The following is a 24,894-nucleotide window of genomic DNA, read 5'->3' on the forward strand; positions in this document are numbered from 1 at the left end:
ATTCCGCCTTGCTCTGGGGTCCTGTTGCTCCGCTGTCTTCTGCTCCAACTCGTCCCAGCTTATCTGTTCCAGCTTGTTCCTGACCTTCTGTCCAGCCAGTCCCAGCCTGTTCCGGCTTGTCCCAGCTTGTTCCAGTCCATCTGTTCCAGCTTGCTCCAGTCCGTCCGCTCCAGCCTGTCCCAGTCCATCTGTTCCAGCTTGTTCCAGTCCATCTGTTCCAGCTTGTTCCAGTCCGTCTGTTCCAGCGTGTCCCAGCACTACTGCTCCGCTGTCTTCTGCTCCAACTTGTTCCAGCTTGCTCCAGGCCGCCCTTTCCAGCTTGTTCCAGTCCGTCTACTCCATCCTGTTCCTGTCCGTCTGCTCCAGACTGTTCCAGTCCATCTATTTCAGTCTGCTCCACTCAGCCTGTTCCAGCTTGTTCCAGTCCATCTTTTCCAGCTTCTTCCCGTCCGTCTGCTCCAGCTTGCTCCAATCCATCTGCTCCAGCTTCTTCCCGTCCGTCTGCTCCAGCTTGCTCCAATCCATCTGCTCCAGCTTGTTCCAGCCCACCTATTCCAGCTTGTTTCAGTCCATCCAGCTTGTTTCAGTCCATCCAACTTCTTCCCGTCTGTCTGCCCCAGCTTGCACCAACCCGTCTGTTCCAGCTTGCTCCAGTCTTGTTCCAGTCCTACTGCTCCAGTCTGTCCAGCGAGTTACAGTCCTACTGCTCCAGTCCATCCGTCCGCCCTTCTGCTCCAGCTGCTCCAGTCCGTCCATTCCAGCTTGTTCTAGTCACATCGCATCTGCCTGCCATCAACCAACCTGCCTGCTTGTCAGCTCATCAACCTGCCTGTCAGCCCATCAACTTGCATGCTTGTCAGCTCACCAACCACCTGCCTGCCTTCAAGCCCGCACAACTACCTAACTGCCTCCCCGCCTGCCGGCTTGCCAGCCCATTCACCTACCTACCTACCAGCATCACCTGCCCGCCTCTCAGCCCATCAACCTGCTCATTAACCGACCTGCCCCTACCCACCCATCAACCTACCTACCAACCTATCAGCCCCTCTACCTACCTCCCCGCCTGCCTCAATCACTACGTTTGCACCTCTGTCACTACTTATGGCCCCTATACATATTCTCCTCATCGCCCTATCCCTATCTCCCCCGCCCCCTACCGCTGTCTACCACGGTGACTCACTGCCCATCCTTGTCCTCGCCCGTCCTGCTCACTGCTGCAACACCCTACCCACCCCTGCCCATCCCTTCCCCATCTTTCCTATCCCCCTCCTCCCTCTTAGCTCTCAACCTTCATCGCTTCCTTCCTGCCATTAAGCCATCCCCATTCCTCCTAAGCGCACCCCGTCTTCGTCGCCCTACCTCACCCTCCCTCCTCCACACTCTTTTGCTCCTTCTCCTGCTATCTGCTGGAGACATCAATCTCAATCCAGGTCCCCCACACCTGTCCTCGTCTTACCCATACAAACGTTTCCGAGATGTCTCCAATCTCATCTCTATTCCCCCTCCTCCCCCCTCCCCTTCTCTTGTGCCCTGTGGAATGCCCACTCTGTATGCAACAAACTTTCCTTCACCCATGATCTCTTCATCTCCCGTTCCCTTCAACTGCTCGCCCTCACTGAAACCTGGCTCTCCCCTGATGACTCTGCCTCAGTCGCTGCCCTATGCCATGAAGGTTATCTGTTCTCCCATTCTCCCCGTCCAGTCGGCCGCGGTGGCGGTGTCAGGTTACTACTTTCGCCCTCTTGCAGTTTTCAACCTCTCCTCCTACCTCAGTCTCACTGCTTCTCATCCTTTGAAGTTCACTCTATCCGTCTATTCTACCCGATGCCACTCAGAGTTGCAGTCATATACCGACCCTCCAACAAGTCCCTCCCCTCCTTCCTCGCCGACTTTGACGCATGGCTCTCTGTCTTTCTTGAGCCCTCATCCCCAACCCTCATTCTTGGAGATTTTAACACACACACCGATAACCCATCCGACACACACGCTTCTCAGTTCCTCACTCTAACATCCTCCTTCAACCTCCAGTTGAGCTCCACCACCCCTACTCACCAATCTGGCCACTGTCTTGATCTCGTTCTCTCCTCTACCTGCTCACCCTCCAATTTCTGCGCCTCAACTCTTCCTCTCTCTGACCATCACCTGATCACCTTCACACTTCATCACCCTCCCCCTCAGTCACGCCCTATATTAACCACTACTTCCAGGAATCTCCAGGCTGTCGACCCTCCCACTTTATCCTCTAGTATCTCTGATCTCCTCCCTTCCATCTTGTCCTCCAAGTCTGTTGACAAGGCCGTCTCCACTTACAATGCCATTCTCTCCTCTGCACTGGATGCCCTTGCACCAGCCATCTCCCGTCCCACTAGGAGTACTAATCCCCAGCCCTGGCTGACCCCTTGCACCAGCTACCTTCGTTCCTGCGCCCGATCGGCTGAACTTCTCTGGAGGAAATCTCGCACCCATAGTGATTTCATTCACTACAAATTCATGCTATCCTCCTTCCAGTCCTCCCTATTCCTCGCCAAACAGGACTATTACACTCAATTGACTAATTCCCTCAGCTCTAACCCTCATCGTCTCTTCGCCACCCTCAACTCCCTCCTCAAAGTGCCCCCCGCTCCCCCCCCCCCCCACTCTCTCCTCAATCACTGGTTGACTACTTCCGCGACAAGGTGCAGAAGATCAACCTCGAATTCACCACCAAACCATCTCCTCCTCTTCACCCTATAGCCCACTCCCTCAACCAACCTACCCATGCCTCCTTCTCCTCCTTTCCTGAGATCACCGGAGGAAACCGCCCATCTTCTTTCCTCCTCCTTATATACGTATAATATGTTTATATGTCTTTTAGAATTTCAGTTGTGACCCCTGAGGCAGATGCCTTGGTGTGTCGAAACACAGACCGTGTCGGCTCCTTTGAATAATCAATAAAGCGTTTTCTCAACGCCACCTCTCAAGTTGGTTTGGTCTTTGGTCAGCCTTTACTTCTCTTGTGCTGTGTGGATTCGTCGTAGAGGCTTCTCCTGTTTTGGTGCTCCTTTCCATATATAGAGCACATAAATGTTTGAAGATATCCTTTCATTAACGAAAAGATGCAGTCCTTCTGTTAAATTTGCCATGTGGATATAACTGCCAAACTGTAAGGAAGGGGAAGTGAAACCGAACCCTTTAAAATTAGACATCTGTGACATTTATTTGATTGTCAGTTTTGGCTTAGGTGTCGGCGTACTCTTACTGAGAGCTTAAAGAGCAAGTGCCTGCCCCCCTTTTTCCTGGTAAATCAAGGCGTAGTTGTTGAAAATAAGATGCAACAATTTTTTTCTGTTTCTTTAGGTTTTGTAGTAGTACCTGGTTTTTTTCATAGTTCCCCACTGTGTTCATCTGAATAGCAAATGTTGGTTTTGTAATCTAAATTATTTTAAGCAGTTTCTTGTTCAACTGATGCAGTTTTATTAAATGTTTTGTGTCACGAAATTCCTAGCCACCCACCTTGGATTGCCCTGCGGCCACTTAGAAAGTCTATCCCCAGCACAGCTCAGGTCTGCCCACACCTGCTGTGTGTGCTCTAAACTAGCACCCTCTTCCCACCGACTGGGTCACAACCGCCGCTGGGCGAGTCTCCCAATGATTCCTAGGTTACTGGGGCCTCACTCCCAGTAGTCCCACAGTTCCCAGAAAGCACTCACAGACCCAACATACAAACCACCAGGATTCTTTATCAGTCCAGAGAGGGAGTAAACGAAATATTGTTTGTCTTTTAAAAATTGAACAGTGTAACAAAATAGTGCAATCAGCAAACAATAATAGGTAACTGAAATATGGATCAATTATAACACTAACTAAACATTTGTTTACTTCCTAGAAAGTACCTGGGGAGATCAGGGCATATAGCTGTTCACTAGTTATCAAATATAACAGATTTTACAGGGCTTCAGCAAAAGGATCTCTCTCTCTTCTCCCAGGCTGAAACTGAAGCCACAGTCAACAACTGCTGGGTAATTTCAAACTCCAAGCCAATCAGAGCCCAGTCAAAATGTTTTAACAGTATACTGCTCACAGTAGTAAAGATTCACTTCTTCACTGAGTGCTGTCTTATGGTTTAGCACTCAATATAGCAATGCATTATTAAGGGATGGTCAAACTGTTGCTACTTTGTAAACTAATTTATTATCCAATATTTAGTAAGAGTTAAGTCTTTCGATATGGCAGTATGTAGTAAAAACAAACCTTTCACAGGTAAATGACAACAGGAAAAATAAAAAAAAGAGTAGAAGGCACCAGGATGATCAAAAGACTCAGTTTATTTAAACAAAAAAAAAAAAAGCAAGTGCAAAATAGAGTCTTCCAGATCTACCGACCACAGGTAGTAAGTCGACAAAATCCCAATGCATGTATCAAATACAGTCTTCCACAGCGGAACTAGATGTCAAGGAATCCCCAACACACTAGTGTTTCGGTAAGTATGCCTTCATCAGGGGTCTACCTGTGAGAATTGCAGGAATAAGCCTAAGAAATCCTGCTGACTGTGATGTGCTGTATGCCACAAAATTGTGAACTATAAAACAGTAGTAAAATCACAAAAGTGATCCATGAAACCGGTGGCATCCTTCCAACTTCCGCGCCTTTGATAGTTCTAGAAGATTGTATGTTGCATCTGCTTTGTGATTTTTTTTTTAATAAACTGAGCCTTTGGACCATCCTGTTTCCTTGTCCTGGTGCCTTTCACTCTTTTTTCCCATTGGCAAAGCATAGCATCAGTATAATTTGAGAACTCTATAGAGTTTACCATGTTAAATTGTTTTTTTGATTTATGAATTCAATTGAGACCTTGATTTATATAATATTTAAAATGTTATAAAAATATTTAGACATTCATAAATTTATAAATTTAAGGACCACTAGTGCAGGCAATGTACTAACACACAGCCTTGCTGGGTTACTTTCACGAAGCCAATCAATTTCAACTCCAGCTCCCGAATGCCTTCTATGGGGCAATCTCTACCATGTTCCTTCTTAGTGTGGATTTGCAGGGTATTTCCTTTCCTTATGGTTTGGGATGCTCTTTTAAAACATTTCCTATCAAACATGTTTTAATACAGTGCCTTTATAAAATAAAAAATGAAATTACCTGAAAAATACCCTACTCTAGATGATTTATTTTTAATGTACTATACCGAGGAAAAGAAATATTTGATGAGTCTATACAACCCATTGTTCAACAAAACATACATATTTAACATAAAATTTAATATACAGATTACTTACCTGCTGTGCATCTGCTTCTGATTCAAATGTAATAAACCAATTGTCATTATAGGCAAACTCACAGTTGATAAATTTAGGCAAGTTATCACCCTTGAAAAGTTCCTCTACCTCCTACAAAAAAAGGAAATACATCAGCAGCAGCACATTATTTTGTGTACTAACTTAACAGAAAGATGTATACGGTAAGAAAGAAAAAAAATAGAAAAGAATTTTCATTTCTTTTTCTTAAGAGTTAATAATTCGATAGTCAAAAATGATAAGAATTTGTTTCATGAAGTTCCAGCTCCCTATTACAGTCTTTGCTAGGAGTGGGATTTAGAAGATACTCATACAGAAGGTCCTCCACCCAAATCTCTCTATATAAAAGGCAACCCCAATGTTCTGAAGCCTCCACGGAAGTTGAGGCGCCCGAGATATCCGGTGTGCCCTGGAGTGTCTGCACCGCCCTCTCATCAAAACGTCATGACGTCGAGGGCGGAGCTATGACACTCGAGGGCCGAAGAGATATCCAGTGTGCCCTGGAGTGTCTGCACCACCCTCGCGTCAAAACGTCATGACGTCGAGGGCGGATCTATGACACTCGAGGGCCGAAACGGAAACGCCACAGCGAACAACTAACAAGGCAAGTAGCTTGGAGGGACGGAGGGAGGGGGCCCCTTGCTAGCGCCCGTTTCATTGCGCTCAGAAACGGGCATTTTTTCCTAGTTTGTATATATTTAAAGCAAAACTTTCTATACCAAATTCCTATATACACAATCAACTTCACCGACAAACACACAATACAATATATAAAATGACAAACCTCCTTAAGACAATTAAAACTACACACTGTTATTGTATACCAGTGGGCAACTACCTAACTCACCACATGCCCAAAAACTGGCCGAAAAAAGAAAGACCTTTAATAAACTGTTCCTTCATAATTAAAGCTCCTTCACTGGTATGTTTATACATGGAGCAGTTTGAAGAACACTTTATATATTCATCTCATTCAATTTTATTAATATGGAATACATTTATAGATTTATTTATGATCTGGCAAGGGGACCGGCACTCTTTGAATCAATTTTTGCACTGGCTCAATGGTTGCGACTGTAATATAAAATGTTCTCAGGCAAAGCGAATGCTACATACCTGTAGAAGGTATTCTCCGAGGACAGCAGGCTGATTGTTCTCACTGATGGGTGACGTCCACGGCAGCCCCTCCAATCGGAAACTTCACTAGCAAAGTCCTTTGCTAGCCCTCGCGCGCCCGCGCGCACCGCGCATGCGCGGCCGTCTTCCCGCCCGAAACCGGCTCGAGCCGGCCAGTCCAGTATGTAGCAAGACAATACACTTCAAGGAAAGACTCAACTCCAAAGGGGAGGCGGGCGGGTTTGTGAGAACAATCAGCCTGCTGTCCTCGGAGAATACCTTCTACAGGTATGTAGCATTCGCTTTCTCCGAGGACAAGCAGGCTGCTTGTTCTCACTGATGGGGTATCCCTAGCCCCCAGGCTCACTCAAAACAACAACATTGGTCAATTGGGCCTCGCAACGGCGAGGACATAACTGAGATTGACCTAAAAAATTTACCAACTAACTGAGAGTGTAGCCTGGAACAGAACAAACAGGGCCCTCGGGGGGTGGAGTTGGATCCTAAAGCCCAAACAGGTTCTGAAGAACTGACTGCCCGAACCGACTGTCGCGTCGGGTATCCTGCTGCAGGCAGTAATGGGATGTGAATGTGTGGACAGAAGCCCACGTCGCAGCTTTGCAAATTTCTTCAATGGAGGCTGACTTCAAGTGGGCTACCGACGCAGCCATGGCTCTAACATTATGAGCCGTGACATGACCCTCAAGAGCCAGCCCCGCCTGGGCGTAAGTGAAGGAAATGCAATCTGCTAGCCAATTGGATATGGTGCGTTTCCCTACAGCCACTCCCCTCCTATTGGGATCAAAAGAAACAAACAATTGGGCGAACCGTCTGTGGGGCTGTGTCCGCTCCAGGTAGAAGGCCAATGCTCTCTTGCAGTCCAAAGTGTGCAGCTGACGTTCAGCAGGGCAGGAATGAGGACGGGGAAAGAATGTTGGCAAGACAATTGACTGGTTCAGATGGAACTCCGACACGACCTTTGGCAGGAACTTAGGGTGAGTGCGGAGGACTACTCTGTTATGATGAAATTTGGTGTAAGGGGCCTGGGCTACCAGGGCCTGAAGCTCACTGACTCTACGAGCTGAAGTAACCGCCACCAAGAAAATGACCTTCCAGGTCAAGTACTTCAGATGGCAGGAATTCAGTGGCTCAAAAGGAGGTTTCATCAGCTGGGTGAGAACGACATTGAGATCCCATGACACTGTAGGAGGCTTGACAGGGGGCTTTGACAAAAGCAAACCTCTCATGAAGCGAACAACTAAAGGCTGTCCTGAGATCGGCTTACCTTCCACTTGGTAATGGTATGCACTGATTGCACTAAGGTGAACCCTTACGGAGTTGGTCTTCAGACCAGACTCAGACAAGTGCAGAAGGTATTCAAGCAGGGTCTGTGTAGGACAAGAGCGAGGATCTAGGGCCTTGCTGTCACACCAGACGGCAAACCTCCTCCAATGAAAGAAGTAACTTCTCTTAGTGGAGTCTTTCCTGGAAGCAAGCAAGATGCGGGAGACACCCTCTGGCAGACCCAAAGAGGCAAAGTCTACGCCCTCAACATCCAGGCCGTGAGAGCCAGGGACTGGAGGTTGGGATGCAGAAGAGCCCCGTCGTCCTGCGAGATGAGGGTCGGAAAACACTCCAATCTCCACGGTTCTTCGGAGGATAACTCCAGAAGAAGAGGGAACCAGATCTGACGCGGCCAAAAGGGAGCAATCAGAATCATGGTGCCTCGGTCTTGCTTGAGTTTCAACAAAGTCTTCCCCACCAGAGGTATGGGGGGATAAGCATACAGCAGACCTTCCCCCCAATCCAGGAGGAAGGCATCCGACGCCAGTCTGCCGTGGGCCTGAAGCCTGGAACAGAACTGAGGGACCTTGTGGTTCACTTGAGATGCGAAGAGATCCACCAGGGGGGTGCCCCACGCCTGGAAGATCTGTCGCACCACACGGGAATTGAGCGACCACTCGTGAGGTTGCATAATCCTGCTCAACCTGTCGGCCAGACTGTTGTTTACGCCTGCCAGATATGTGGCTTGGAGCACCATGCCCTGACGGCGAGCCCGAGCCACATGCTGACGGCTTCCTGACACAGGGGGCGAGATCCGGTGCCCCCCTGCTTGTTGACATAGTACATGGCAACCTGATTGTCTGTCTGAATTTGGATAATTTGGTGGGACAGCCGATCTCTGAAAGCCTTCAGAGCGTTCCAGATCGCTCGCAACTCCAGAAGATTGATCTGTAGATCGCGTTCTTGGAGGGACCAACTTCCTTGGGTGTGAAGCCCATCGACATGAGCTCCCCATCCCAGGAGAGACGCATCCGTGGTCAGCACTTTTTGTGGCTGAGGAATTTGGAAGGGACGTCCCAGAGTCAAATTGGAGCAAATCGTCCACCAAAACAGGGATTCGAGAAAACTCGTGGACAGGTGGATCACGTCCTCTAGACCCCCAGCGGCCTGATACCACTGGGAGGCTAGGGTCCATTGAGCAGATCTCATGTGAAGGCGGGCCATGGGAGTCACATGAACTGTGGAGGCCATGTGGCCCAGCAATCTCAACATCTGCCGAGCTGTGATCTGCTGGGACGCTCGCACCCGCGAGACGAGGGACAATAAGTTGTTGGCTCTCGTCTCTGGGAGATAGGCACGAGCCGTCCGAGAATCCAGCAGGGCTCCGATGAATTCGAGTTTCTGCACTGGGAGAAGATGGGACTTTGGGTAATTTATCACAAACCCCAGAAGCTCCAGGAGGCGAATAGTCATCTGCATGGACTGCAGGGCTCCTGCCTCGGATGTGTTCTTCACCAGCCAATCGTCGAGATATGGGAACACGTGCACCCCCAGCCTGCGAAGCGCCGCTGCTACCACAGCTAGGCACTTTGTGAACACCCTGGGTGCGGAGGCGAGCCCAAAGGGTAGCACACAGTACTGGAAGTGGCGTGTGCCCAGCTGAAATCGCAGATACTGTCTGTGAGCTGGCAGTATCGGGATGTGTGTGTAGGCATCCTTCAAGTCCAGAGAGCATAGCCAATCGTTTTGCTGAATCATGGGGAGAAGGGTGCCCAGGGAAAGCATCCTGAACTTTTCTTTTACGAGATATTTGTTCAGGGCCCTTAGGTCTAGGATGGGACGCATCCCCCCTGTTTTCTTTTCCACAAGGAAGTACCTGGAATAGAATCCCAGCCCTTCTTGCCCGGATGGCACGGGCTCGACCGCATTGGCGCTGAGAAGGGCGGAGAGTTCCTCTGCAAGTACCTGCTTGTGCTGGAAGCTGTAGGACTGAGCTCCCGGAGGACAATTTGGAGGTTTTGAGGCCAAATTGAGGGTGTATCCTTGCCGGACTATTTGGAGAACCCACTGATCGGAGGTTATGAGAGGCCACCTTTGGTGAAAAGCTTTCAACCTCCCTCCGACAGGCAGGTCGCCCGGCACTGACACTTGGATGTCGGCTATGCTCTGCTGGAGCCAGTCAAAAAGCTCGCCCCTTGCTTTTGCTGGGGAGCCGCGGGGCCTTGCTGAGTCGCACGCTGCTGACGAGAGCGAGCGCGCTGGGGCTTAGCCTGGGCCGCAGGCTGTCGGGAAGGAGGATTGTACCTACGCTTGCCAGAAGTATAGGGAACAGTCTTCCTTCCCCCGAAAAATCGTCTACCTGTAGAGGTAGAAGCTGAAGGCTGCCGGCGGGCGAACTTGTCGAATGCGGTGTCCCGCTGGTGGAGAGACTCTACCACCTGTTCGACTTTTTCGCCAAAAATGTTATCCGCACGGCAAGGCGAGTCCGCAATCCGCTGCTGGATTCGATTCTCCAGGTCGGCGGCACGCAGCCATGAGAGCCTGCGCATCACCACACCTTGAGCAGCGGCCCTGGACGCAACATCAAAAGTGTCATAAACTCCTCTGGCCAGGAATTTTCTGCACGCCTTCAGCTGCCTGACCACCTCCTGAAAAGGCTTGGCTTGCTCAGGGGGAAGAGCATCAACCAAGCCCGCCAACTGCCGCACATTGTTCCGCATGTGTATGCTCGTGTAGAGCTGGTAGGACTGGATCTTGGACACGAGCATAGAGGAATGGTAGGCCTTCCTCCCAAAGGAGTCTAAGGTTCTAGCGTCCTTGCCCGGGGGCGCCGAAGCATGTTCCCTAGAACTCTTAGCCTTCTTTAGGGCCAAATCCACAACTCCAGAGTCATGAGGCAACTGAGTGCGCATCAGCTCTGGGTCCCCATGGATCCGGTACTGGGACTCGATCTTCTTGGGAATGTGGGGATTAGTTAATGGCTTGGTCCAGTTCGCAAGCAATGTCTTCTTCAGGACATGGTGCAAGGGAACAGTGGACGCTTCCTTAGGTGGAGAAGGATAGTCCAGGAGCTCAAACATTTCAGCCCTGGGCTCGTCCTCCACAACCACCGGGAAGGGGATGGCCGTAGACATCTCCCGGACAAAGGAAGCGAAAGACAGACTCTCGGGAGGAGAAAGCTGTCTCTCAGGAGAGGGAGTGGGATCAGACGGAAGACCCTCAGACTCCTCGTCAGAGAAATATCTGGGATCTTCCTCTTCCTCCCACGAGGCCTCACCCTCGGTGTCAGACACAAGTTCCCGGACCTGTGTCTGCAACCTCGCCCTGCTCGACTCCGTGGAACCCCGTCCACGATGGGGGCGTCGAGTGGTAGACTCCCTTGCCCGCATCGGCGAAGCTCCCTCCGCCGACGTGGTCGGGGAGCCTTCCTGGGAGGTGGCCGCGGTCGGCACCGCACGCGGTACCGACGTCGGGGACCTCAACCTGGGCGATGGGCCAGCCGGCGCCACGCTCGACGGTACCGGAGGCGCAAGCACCGCCGGTACCGGAGGGGTAGGGCGCAACAGCTCTCCCAGAATCTCTGGGAGAACGGCCCGGAGGCTCTCGTTTAGAGTGGCTGCAGAGAAAGGCTGAGAGGTCGATGCAGGCGTCGACGTCAGTACCTGTTCCGGGCGTGGAGGCTGTTCCGGGCTGTCCAGAGCGGAGCGCATCGACACCTCTTGAACAGAGGGTGAGCGGTCCTCTCGGTGCCGATGCCTGCTGGGTGCCGAATCCCTCGGCGACCCAGAGCTCTCGGTGCCGACACGGGGAGGAGACCGGTGTCGATGCTTCTTCGATTTCTTCCGAAGCATGTCACCGGAGCTCCCCGGCACCGACGAGGAGGACGTCGAATCCATCCGTCGCTTCCTCGGGGCCGAGACTGAAGAAGGTCGATCTCGGGGGGGCTGTACCGCAGGAGCCCTCAGGGTAGGCGGAGACCCACCCGAGGGCTCACCGCCACCAGCAGGGGAATGGACAGCCCTCACCTGCACTCCACCCGGTGCACCACCGTCCGACGACATCAGCAGACGAGGTCCTGGTACCACCGACGTCGATGCAGCTATCCGATGTCTCGGCGCCGATGCAGAGGCCCGATGCCTCGATGCACTCGATGCAGGGGCGGCCGAGGAAGATGGTCTGGACGCTGACGACGTCGATGCACTCGAAGATCCCGGTGCCGATGCCGACGAAGAGCCCGAGAACAACACGTTCCACTGGGCTAGTCTCGCTACCTGAGTCCGCCTTTGAAGCAGGGAACACAGACTACAGTTCTGAGGGCGGTGCTCGGCCCCCAGACACTGAAGACACGACGAGTGTCGATCAGTGAGCGAGATAACCCGGGCGCACTGGGTGCACTTCTTGAAGCCGCTGGAAGGCTTCGATGTCATGGGCGGAAAAATCACGCCGGCGAAATCAAAAGCCGAAATGGCGAAAATTGAAGCACCAAAATTTAGAGGGAGAAAAATCTCGACCGAGGCCAAAAAGAGGCCTACCCCGACGACGAAAGAAAACTTACCGGGGCAAAAAGCTGGAAGTACGGGGAGGATTTACACGAAACCCGGCGGGGGTTTCCGGAGCACTTCCCGACTAAGAGATAAACTTTCCCGAAGGAAAAAAAACACGCTCAAATAAATTGGACGCGCGAGGTCGACTTTCCGGGGCTCGACACGGCGAAAACACGACCGTACCGAGTGCGGACAAAAGAAGACTGGCCGGCTCGAGCCGGTTTCGGGCGGGAAGACGGCCGCGCATGCGCGGTGCGCGCGGGCGCGCGAGGGCTAGCAAAGGACTTTGCTAGTGAAGTTTCCGATTGGAGGGGCTGCCGTGGACGTCACCCATCAGTGAGAACAAGCAGCCTGCTTGTCCTCGGAGAATGCATGCTACATACAATTTATAGGTACTCAAATTACACTTGTATCTCAAGGATTTGTAACTTCTATTTTTAGGGAAAAAACAAATATAATACTTCAAGTCATTATAGGCCATAGCAAGGTGCAAACCCTCTATATTTCTAGTTTTTATTTTAACCCATTAGTGCCCAATGTTCCCATAATAAGCCATATGGGAACAAATTGATGGTTCCCATATGGGAACAGTGGGCACTAATGGGTTAATATAGCTATTTTGCTTTTCTTGAGCTGGGAGCAGATCTGGAATTGCAAGACAGCTATAAAACTATTTTTTTGGTAACTACCTTTGTAAGGCTGTAGAAATTTGTGGTTTGACATTTGGCCTATGCTAACTTGTGATAAGTTGCTGGTCAGCAACTAAGAGACAAAGACTCCTATGACTAAGGACACCTGCAGTATCCAGATAAACAATCAGAAGGAGAAGTAAGTGTGTGTGGGTGAAATTGTAAGCTCAGCAAGAGGGTGGAGGGGGCTAGTATGATGACTATGTTTAACAAGGACATAGGTCAAACCATATCAAATGAAACCTTATGATTATGTGCATGACAGGCCCTAGCAGTACATGAAACGAGTGAATAAATGATAGAAAGTGCTGCTGGAACAGGATTCACCATAAAAGGAAATAGAATAATCTGGAAAGATGCATATTCATTAAGTAGGAAGGGTAATTAAAATAATGAAGAAGGAAAGAAAATGTATATGAGGAAAAAGAACTGAGGGGGGGCTCAGTGTGTCTACACTTTAGGTGGACATATTGACAGCTCCCAAGGAAAACTCTATTTGCTACATATTATACTCTATTGGGGTTTTTATTTTCTTTAATATCTGAATAATTGCTTATTAGCTTCTTTGAATAAACATTAATTGAATCTAATACTTACTTAGTAGCCAGAGTTTTTTCTTGCCTGGGGTTCTGCCTGGGAGAGTCAAGATCTACTCGAACGTCTACCCCCCCCCCCCCCCCAGGAGAGCTCCAGAAGGCTACTCTTGTCTCCAAGCAAAGGCAGGAATGCAGAATATCCAGAGCCCACTGGTCTGCATGATTTTGGCCCACTCCTTCCAAAATTCCTGAAGACTTCCTCCAACTGGAGGAAGAGAAGAGTAGACCAGCCTCACATCATTGCAGAGTTCTGGAGGCATTGGGTGCTGACAGAGGAGTACTTCATGTTCACATGAAAGTAAACAGTACCTTCTGCCGTCTCAAAATCGACATTGAGAGCCCCCTAAAGACAGACAACCAGAGGCTTTCAGCTTATCCTCTGGCAATTGCTATTGCTTAGTTGACCTATAAGTGCATTCACTCTGCAGTTGCTCAGTACCTCTCCACTCTCCCTACATTCCTCTCTGGGAACTCCATTCACTGTGTAAATCTCTCTTATCTGCACCCTTCTCCTCCACTAACTCCAGACTCCGTTCCTTTTATCTTGCTGCACCATATGCCTGGAATAGACTTCCTGAGCCGGTACATCAAGCTCCATCTCGGGCCGTCTTCAAATCTAAGCTAAAAGCCCACATTTTTGATGCTGCTTTTAATTCCTAACCCTTACTCACTTGTTCAGTACCTTTATTTTATCATCCTCATTTTAATATTTCCTTATCTCCTGTTTGTCTGTCCTAATTAGATTGTAAGCTCTGTCAAGCAGGTACTGTCTCTTCATGTTCAAGTGTACAGCGCTGCGCACGTCTAGTAGCGCTTTAGAAATGATAAGTAGTAGTAGTAGTTTCCCTCAGTTCCTTCACTAAACTACTGAGATCTTCTTCAAATACCCACTTGCCCCGAGAGGGCACTTTTGCTAGACATGACTGATGCTGATTCCACTGCCCAATGTCACAACCAGAGTTGCCTATGTACTGTAACAGCCAAAGACACGCTGGATGACACAACCCTTAACATGTCATAAATAGCATCCGCCAAGTAGGCCAACCCACTTCCAGCTGGGCATTATGACGCCCATCTTGTATTGCCAACTGCTGATGCCAAGAACAAGCTGTACACGGTCGCTTGAAGGCCCAAAGAGGCCACCTTCAAAGGCTTGTTTCAGTGAGCCTTCTAGTTTCCTATCTTGTAGGTCTTTTAAGGCACCAGAGACAGGGAGCTGAAGACCTCTAGATATGACTCTGCAGATTCAAGCCACCCGCAAAGCTCAACTGGGGACCAGCAGACCAACTGGGGACCAGCTGACCAACTAAACTAGGAGCAAATCACTCAAAACCAGAGGCAGGAAAGTACCCCATCCACCTGGAAATAGAAAATACTGAGGAGTTGGACTGGATGCCAAGAGATGTCTCAGCTCAGTTTTCAGTTCTCTATCTCCACATGCTGGTTGATGGACACAACTATTCCACAGGATCTGAAATAGTGGGAAGCCATGTAAAGGAAAAGAACATTATTAGTTCTATTCTAAATGACTCAAAGTAGAAAAAACTGCTGCGAGCAGAAGCACCTATTTCTCGTATTCCCTACCACACTTCCACGTCAAGCTCCATTTTCACTTATTGCCCGATCAGAAGCAAACGCAGGTGCTAGAGGCTGTTAGCGCCATATTAGCGCCTTTGTTTGCTACCGCCCCATGATCAGAGCCCCTGAGCTCATGAAACAACACGCTCAATGGCTCTGAATGCAAGTAGCATGCAAATGCATGCAAAACAGGGTTCTCAGCGCAAACAGAATGCAAACGCATGCTAAACCTATTCATCCCCAATGATCAGCAACCAGCTCGCCAAAGATTGGCTCGCTGGCCGCAGCAAACCCTACACCAGCTCGGAGCTGGCGTTAGGGTTTGCAGATCATTGGGGAGGAATGGTGAGCTCTGTTCACCATGCATTTGCATTCTAGCAGGCCCCCCATTCCCCCCAATGAAGCAAACCCATCCCCTCCACCCCACAGGAACCAACAAACCCCCAGCGACAGGAGACTGAAGGTCCGGCGGAACCTCCGGTCCCCCGACACAGACTCAGGGAGGGCTGGAGATCCAGTGGGTCTCCAGCCCCCCCTAACCCCCCCCCCCCCCCAGCATTTCTAACAAGCCTGCTTGGGCACAATCCTCCCACACTTCTTCCCTATGATCAGAGAGAATTCCATGCTTAAATTAGCATGTCATGACTTCCGGTGATGGAGTGAGAGGAGAAGACGTGTTTTCTGTCTCTCTGAGAACCCTCCCCCAGCAACGCTAAAATAGCACTAAAAATAAACGAACTAACAGCGGTTTGCGATCATAGGAGCAGTCCTATATGGACCAATACCTAATTCGAACAGCAACAACAATGCCTGGGAAAACAGTAAAGAAAGAAGCCGAACGACAGCGCGGACCGAGTGAGCCTAAAATGGCGGAAAGCCCTACGCAGATGAACTCGTCTCCGGTGTTTACCCCGTCGCAACTAGCACAATTGACGGAGGCCGTCAAAACAGCTATGGCGCCCCAGTATGCCCAGATATCCGAACAACTAGCAGCGGTAGAAACATTACTGGCAGATACAACAAGGAGGACCGGGGACCTGGAAGGCCGCATAGTAGTAGCCGAGGAGGCAGAACATGCTTTGCGGGAGCGAGTCCGTGAATTGGAAAAATTAACGGCAACCCAGGCTCAACAACTAGACGATCTAGAAAACAGATCACGGAGATCAAATTTGCGGATAGTGGAAATTCCTGAGACAGTGCCTGACCAACTACTTCAAACACAATTAGAACGCTGGCTAAAAGAGGAATTTGCGCTGTCGGACAGCGCGGGGCCTCTCTGCCTGGAACGCGCTCATCGATTAGGCCGAAAAGGAACTGGAAATGGCAGAGCAAGAGTAGTTATTACAAAGATCCACAACTTTGTGCACAAAACTGAGATACTAAGAGGTGCACGCCAGAAATGGGACACATTGAAATTTGATGGAGCAAAAATAAAAATCTTTCAGGACTATTCGATAGTACTGCAGGAACGCAGGCGAGCCTTTGGACCAATATGCACAAAATTAGCAACATTGAATAGAAGATTCATGCCCGCTTATCCGGCACAATTGAGAGTACTGCAAAATGGAAACTGGAAAATATTTCAGACACCGCAAGAAGCACAAGATGGGCTCCAAGATCAACTGAACTCTGAGGACACTAACACATGAACCCAGTACAAGATATCTGAGGTATAGCTTTGAATACCCTGACATAGGGAGTACAACTATAACTTAAGAGGACTTGTTGGCTTTTACACTATATTGAGTTAGAGGGGGAAGACAATTAGACCTGCACAAGATCGAACACAAGAAATTGGATAATATAGAGAATAAGCGGGCTGGGGGAGGGGAACCATCATTATAAGTCTTACACCATAAGGTGGATGGGGTGGACCAAGGATTATGGGAAGGAGAAATGGGGGGGGCGGGACGGAAAGAGGGAGGGAGGGAAGAGGGGAGAAAATCGGAAGAGAGCAGGACACAGGAGATTAAAGAGGGAAGGGGAACTATCACAGAAGCAACTAACACAATTGAAATTACAACCACAAGAAGGGAAGATATGTAGTAAGAGAAGAAGGGAAGATATGTAGTAAGAGGAGAAGGGGAATAACTTCGGGGAGGGAGGGTAGGAATAATACACCCCTACATGCGTTGAGTAAAACAAAAATCAAGGAACCCACAGATAAGAGCAGATCAATAGAGAGGAAGGCGAGGCTGGGCGCCCAAATCTCAAACATACTAAAGAAAAACTGGATTTTAATATGGCTAATGCTAGGCTGGGATGGCTAAGATGATCCGGTTCATATCTTGGAACGTTGGGGGCATAGCAACTCCTGTGAAAAGGTCGAAAATACTACAGGCATTGCAGAGACATAGAGCAGATGTGGCCTGCCTACAGGAAACTAGACTTTCGGAAGACGAACACTGTAAATTGAAAAGAGCTTGGGTGGGGGAAGTATTTTCTGCTCCTGCGGCAGGCAGGTCAAAGGGAGTAGCAATATTAATAAGGAAGGGAATAGCAGCTAAGGCAAAATTGCTCCAGGCAGACCCCCAGGGACGATACGTCCTAATACATCTTTGGCTTCAAAATAAAGAGTTCTTGGTCATATCCTTATATGGGCCCAATGATTTCTCGCCAAATTTCTTCCAAACCCTAATAAAACAGTGTGCCCCGTATGCGTCTTTGAAATTGCTGATATGTGGAGACTTTAACTTAGTAATGGACCCAATGATGGACACCACTAATCCAAGAGAAGCACCACAAGGGGGGAGTAGAAAGCGGGCACTCTCGACATTCATACGCACGTTAGGCTTGGTAGACACTTGGAGGGCATTACATCCAGAGACAAAAGATTATACACATTTATCCAGGGCACATGGTACCAGCTCCAGAATAGACTATATACTCCTGGACAGTTCGGCGTTCTCCTGGGTACGAGATACTGGAATAGGCCCTATAGAAATATCAGATCATGCAATGGTGTGGATGGAGATAGAGGCCTCAGAGTATTATAGGCATGGAGGGGGTTGGAGATACCCGATGTACTTACATGGAGACAAAGAATTCACTCGTTACCTTAATGCTAAATGGAAGGATTATGAACGGTTTAATAACCAGCACATGAATAATCCAAAACTATACTGGATGGCCTCCAAGGCAGTAGTGCGGGGGGATATAATTGCCTTTGTACAAAGCCGTAAGAAAAAGCAAGCAAGGGCAATTTTACATTTAGAAACCCAACTTAAGAAAGCCAAACAAGTTCATATAAAAAACCCAACAGCAATAAATAAGGAACAATACTTAACGGCCCAAATCACCCTTAATACCTTAATTCACAAGCAGACCATAAGATCCTTAACATATTATAAATGTAGACTACAACGCTTTGGTAACAAAGCAGACACTATATTAGCAAGGCTGCTGAAAACAGAGACCCCAGGACGGGTAATCACTGCAATGCAAGACCACAAGGGGGCGATAAAAAATAAGAGTGAAGATATAGGGAAGATATTTCATAATTATTTTAGTTCTCTATATGGGGGCTTGCCGAGAAAGGACATAGGGGACTTGGAGGAATATTTAGATCGAATGGGCTTCCCTAAACTCCAGCCACAACAAATAGACATGTTAAATAGTCCTATAACAGGGACAGAATTGCAAAATACGATCAAAGCGTTAGCCATGAACTCGGCACCTGGGCCTGACGGCTTTATGGGAGAATATTATAAGATACTATCGAAAGAAGGTTTGGAAGCCCTGGGGAAATACTTGGAACAGGTAGTAGAAGACAAAGAATTCCCCCTGTATGCTAACGATGCACTAATCACTTTGATACCTAAGCCAGGTAAGGAGAGCACACAACCAGGTTCCTATAGGCCAATCTCTCTGATAAACTTAGATGTAAAGATACTGGCTCGCATTCTTGCCACCAGATTAGGACAACTCCTTCCTGACTTAATAGGGGAAGAACAAGTAGGTTTTGTGAGGAACCGGCAAGCAGGGAACAATGTTAGACGACTGCTCTTGGCAATGGCAAAAAGCCAGCAAGACCAGGAACCAGCTTTGATTCTTAGTTTGGATGCTGAAAAGGCATTTGATAAGGTAGACTGGGGATACTTGTTTGGTCTGTTAAACCATATGGGTATTCAAGGATGGTATGGAGATGCATTGGGGGCACTGTATAACAAACCTCGAGCAACAGTTTTGGTAAATGGAATAAAGGGAACTTCTTTTGAGATCAAACAGGGAACTAGGCAGGGATGCCCGCTCTCGCCCCTTCTGTTTATCCTGGCCATGGAACCACTGCTACAAGCTCTTAAATTAGCATGTCATCATCTCTGATCATAGGTCCAATAACTCCCTGCGCTGTTCCAGCTCTATTTTTAGAGCGATGTTTGGAACAGCGCACGGCTTTTGATCATCTGCTTGTTAGTGCCCAAGACCTGATGATGCACACTGATAGACATTATGGCCAACTGCACGCACATTTTTATAACTTTTATTGAGGAAAAATTGAGGGGAATATGGGGATCTTATATTGATAGTCTAACAGTGGTTCACATACCTGGAGGCACCCCAGCCAGTCAGGTTTTCAAGACATGCACAATGAATATTCATGAGACAGATGTGCATGCAAACCTCTCATGAATATTCATTGTGGATATCCTGAAAATCTGACTGGCTGAGGTGCCTCCAGGACTAGGTTTGGGAATGACTGGTCTAACAAGTCAAAAGGCACTGTGAAAATAAAAATAAAATCAAAGAGGAAAAAAACCTAACAAACAAAAAAAACACGTTTGGCACACCCCTCATTTTAAGTACCAGTACTGCAAAACTGCAGAGGGTCAAAGCAAAACCTGTATAAAAACGTCAGAGAGAAACCTCAATAGTTGACCAGTAAAAAGAAAACACATAATAAAGGAAAAATTTAAATTTGGCTTACTTCAACAGGTGTAGATTCAGGTACTTCACGTAATATCACAATGCAGCGATTTTGATTTGGCCTGACCTTTTCTCCTTTTTCATCAACCTGGACTAAAGGCAATGCTAAAAATGAGGAAAGAAAATGTTTCAAGAAAAGAAAAAAAAATCAATTTGTAACAAACTTCTGAAAAACTTACTAAAGTATAGGTTTGGCTCAAACATGCTTTAACATATTTCTACTCAGTGTTCAAAAACAGTTTTAGAAATCTAGGGTGAAAATAAAAATGTGAGCACAAACTGGTCAGTTGTTCCCCTACGTGTTTATTCTGGAAACTGGGGGGGGGGAGGGGGGGAGGCTTTTTTTTTTTAATTATTATTTTGTAAAGGCAGTTCCATGCACATGTCAAATTCAATTTACCAAGGCACAGTAGTAATACAAATTCTAGTCTATTATACTTCATTCATACAATAAAGTTAACATAACAATGAATTTTTAAATACTGTTTTGACCTATAGCTCCCAAACGTTTAGTGATGACATGACATTTGTGACATATCTTTCATTAAGAAACTGACAAAATAAAGTTGCTTTCTAAAAGAGATGTTCTCAGACACCATTCTAGTCACACGGATGGTTGGTGTCATCTGATACTGACATGGAGCACCTTTCCAAAGCCATCCAGCATATGTGGCAATTCATTCCCATGACATAACTCAATTCTGTAATAAAGCTGATACTACAGAGAACACATCCCTCAAACCAGTAACTGGGTAGGTTTAAACTCCTTAAGAGAACAATTCAAAAAGGGATTACTAAAGCATAAGAGAGTAGACTAAGATTTCAGTATTATTATTATTAGGATTTATTTACCGTCATTTTGAAAAAAATTCACTGAAGGCGGTGCACAGTAAAAATAACCACATAAGCAATAGACAATTACAGCAATAAATATTCAAACAATGCAAACTATGGCATAGTACACTACTTACAATATCAACACAGTACGTAACAGAACATTTTAATAGACAGAATAGAGTATAAGCAAAGAAGGAGTTAGAAAATAAGGTATCTAATTTAATGAAGGTTTCACATGAGGTCAGAAAGAAGATAAAATGTTCTCAGCTAGTGTAGAAGTGGATAAACATGTCCTGATGCAGTATGTGCTTCTATATTATGCTTTTATAGGAAGCTGGTAAGGGAAGATATTATAGAGGCACTTAAATAACTCCACAATGTGAATACACAAGAGGTGATGTTCTTTCAATTGAAAGGAAGCTATAAACAAGGGATTACAGAACAGGGGTGGAAAGGGGATATATTCACGAGTCAGAAGAAAATATTTCTTTACAGAAAAACAGGTGGATGCATTGAACAGCCTCCCAGTGGAGATGGTGAAAAAAAGGACAATACCTGAACGCAAAGCACTGGACAAGCACAGAGGTTGTAGAACTTGTTATTTGGTGTGAATGGACAAACAGGATAGGCAATGTAGTCTTTATTACCTGTCATATTGCTATGTTTCCAACCATATCAATGAACTTGAGGAGGATCAAACAGGTCCCTAACCCTCAGAGTAGAGCCCCTCGGAGACCCTGGCGAACACACCACCCAAGCCTGCCATCACATCTGTTTCAAAGCCATGGTAAAATGTAAATGTATGAACTCAAGTCCATGGTGCATGTCAGCACATCTTAACAGAGGTCACCTTTAAATAGCCAATCTCAAAGTCATGACCCTTACATTAAAAGCCTTGACATCTTTCCTAAGATCAAATCATCTGGCCTCTACATGAAGTATATGAAGTCTATATAATCTCTATTCTCTTACAAACCGCAATCTCAGTCAAGGTGGGGCAAAAGATACAAAAAGCTGGATGGACCTTTCAAAGGCTCTGGCCAACAGGAAGACAAATACAACTCTTATAACCAAAAGTATGTAGACTGACATCTTTGTTGGTATATGAGCTTGGGGAAAATGTTTGAAGAAGAATTGAGGACCTTGCCAGGTATTTGTGACCTGGATTAGCCACTTTTGGAAACAGGATACTGGGCTTGATGGACCTTCAGTCTGTCCCAATATTGCATTGCTTAAGTTCTTATAAGGTGGAAGTTTAGTGTAAATATAGAAAAGATAAGCCTTTACCTTGCCCCCCCTTTCCCAGAGAGGGGGCATCTTACAGAGGGCTCAGGACAGCCCAGAAACAGCACTGACATATTTTAGTTAAAATGTTTAAAGTGTTTAAAATGCTTCAGCCCATAGATGCCTAGCATAGACTCCCTGAGCCAGTACGTCAGGCTCAGTCTCTGGCTGTCTTCAAGTCTAGGCTTAAAGCCCACCTCTTTGCTACTGCTTTCGACTCCTAACCATGACTCTCTTACTCAACACCCTCACTTATCACCCCTACCACTGCAATTTCCCCACCCCTAGCTGTCTGTTCGTCTGTCCAATTTAGATTGTAAGCTCTGTTGAGCAGGGACTGTCTTTTCATGTTAATTTGTACAGCGCTGCGTAAGTCTAGTAGCGCTATAGAAATGTTTAATAGTAGTAGTAGTAGTAGGTGTGTTTAAATTTTATGAGTTTTTAACTGTGGGGGGGATGTGCAGTAAAGCCTGTTACAAGGCTTCTGATTGGCTGTCTGAGGCCCCAGGGAAAGCTGGGAGTCTGATGGGCATGTGAGGCAAGCCTGAGGGGCAGTGTGGAAGGTGGCCAATAGGAGCCAGAATCCGGTAAAAGGCATGAATTTGGACCAATGAGGTGGCAGGAGGCAGCCTGACCCATAGATTGTAGTGAATTTCAAGCCAATCTAGGGGACAGGAGGGGTGGAGCAGCAGAAAAAGAATAGCAGCCCAGAGGCAACCTGGGAAAGAGAAAGGCAAGCCCGGGCAAAGAGAAAAGGGTGAAAGCATGCTCTGAAATGAGAAGATTGGATCCAGGCAGGAGTGTGCTGCAAGCTGGGGCAGAGAAGGGCATGCTCAAGCAAGAAGAGGCAGCTGCAGAGGAGAAGATCAAACCCAAGCAGGAGTGAGCTGCAGGCTGGAGGAGAAGAAAAAAACCCAAGCAGGAGTGAGCTGCAGGCTGGAGGAGAAGAAAAAACCCAAGCAGTAGTGAGCTACAGGCTGGAGGAGAAGAAAAATCCCAAGCAGTAGTGAGCTACAGGCTGGAAGAGAAGGACCCACTGACGAGCCCCAGATGAAGACAGAGAACTGGTGAGTCCTGTAAGGGGCCGAGCACCAAAGCAGACAGGAACAGGAGGAGAAGGAGAAGGAAAAGGTGGTCTATAGCGAGCCGGGAGCAAAAAAGGAGCAGAGCTGCAGGGGAACAGGCGAGCTGGAGCTAAAAAGAGGAGCTGTAGCAGTAGCCACAGAGGCCGTTCTTCAGGCAGAGAAGCAGAGGAAGAGGGACCACACTGGGGAGCTGAGATGTGTTGGGAGCAGTGTAGAGCTGAATAGAGAGCAGCGTGGCAAGGGCCCTGAATCCAAGAGAAGTCCACCCAGCGCATCCCTCCTTGTGTGTGCTTGCCTGTCCAGAGAGGAGAAACCCGGCCCTGTGACTGCCTGTCCTGTAAAGAAGAGGCCTATCTGGAAAGGGAAGAAGCCCCACAAAGAGAGAGACACCCCCCCCCCCCCCGCACTGAGTGCCCAGCCTCCAAAGCAACGTTTTTAGAGTATCTGCCAGCGTGAGTGTCTGCCTCAGGAGGATCCAGCACAGAAGCCTGCTGGTTCGAGTATCCACACCTAAGCGAGCCTGCCCTGGGGAAGGAGCTGCCCAGCTTAAGCCTTGAGCCCTGCGAGTGCCTGCAGTTAAGGGCCTACCTTTAGGAGTTTTAGTTTAGCAGTCTATCAGTTTGAGTAGAGGGTGTATAACAAAATAAAAGAAAAGGGGTCATGTATTGGGAGGGCTAGATAGAAATTTCCCTTGCTTATCTTTTTATTTGAATTTAGTTAGCCAGCAAGGTCTCTTGCCAAAGAAAACACTGATTGAGGTTAGCACACACAATGAGCACAGGGAGTCAGGATTTTCATTCTTTTAGTTCTTTGAGTGAGAGAAGTAGGTATCCTGGAGGTCCTGAGCCGGTGAGCTGACCTCGCCAACACAGGAGACGTGGATGTGGAGAAAACCAAGGTACCCAACGCAAGAGAGCAGTGATGCTAGCAAAGAATTGATACATCGGTAACATTATTGTGTGCACACAAATTGAAAAAAAAAAATATATATATATATATATAGCGAATGCTACATACCTGTAGAAGGTATTCTCCGAGGACAGCAGGCTGATTGTTCTCACTGATGGGTGACGTCCACGGCAGCCCCTCCAATCGGAAACTTCACTAGCAAAGGCCTTTGCTAGTCCTCGCGTGCCCATGCGCACCGCGCATGCGCGGCCATCTTCCCGCCCGAACCGGCTCGTCTTCGTCAGTCCCATATGTAGCAAGACAAAAACAAGGGAAGACAACTCCAAAGGGGAGGCGGGCGGGTTTGTGAGAACAATCAGCCTGCTGTCCTCGGAGAATACCTTCTACAGGTATGTAGCATTCGCTTTCTCCGAGGACAAGCAGGCTGCTTGTTCTCACTGATGGGGTATCCCTAGCCCCCAGGCTCACTCAAAACAACAAACATGGTCAATTGGGCCTCGCAACGGCGAGGACACAACTGAGATTGACCTAACAATTTATCCAACTAACTGAGAGTGTAGCCTGGAACAGAAAAAACATGGGCCTAGGGGGGTGGAGTTGGATTCTAAACCCCGAACAAATTCTGAAGCACTGACTGCCCGAACCGACTGTCGCGTCGGGTATCCTGCTGCAGGCAGTAATGAGATGTGAATGTGTGGACAGATGACCACGTCGCAGCTTTGCAAATCTCTTCAATAGTGGCTGACTTCAAGTGGGCTACCGA

General features: G+C 47.9%; 1 protein-coding gene across 1 annotated transcript in view; it reads right to left on the reverse strand.

Moving 5' to 3' along the window:
- Positions 1–24,894, reverse strand: part of LOC115467117 (la-related protein 4B-like) — a 361,916-nt gene that overhangs the window by 172,814 nt on the left and 164,208 nt on the right. Inside the window, exons 7-8 of the mRNA XM_030198824.1 lie at positions 20,018–20,121; positions 5,269–5,379 (exon numbers count right to left, since the gene is read on the reverse strand). Coding sequence (XP_030054684.1) covers positions 5,269–5,379; positions 20,018–20,121 — 215 coding nt within the window. The remainder of the gene's footprint in view (positions 1–5,268; positions 5,380–20,017; positions 20,122–24,894) is intronic.

This window comes from Microcaecilia unicolor, chromosome 1 (assembly GCF_901765095.1).
Source record: "Microcaecilia unicolor chromosome 1, aMicUni1.1, whole genome shotgun sequence".
NCBI lineage: Eukaryota > Metazoa > Chordata > Amphibia > Gymnophiona > Siphonopidae > Microcaecilia > Microcaecilia unicolor.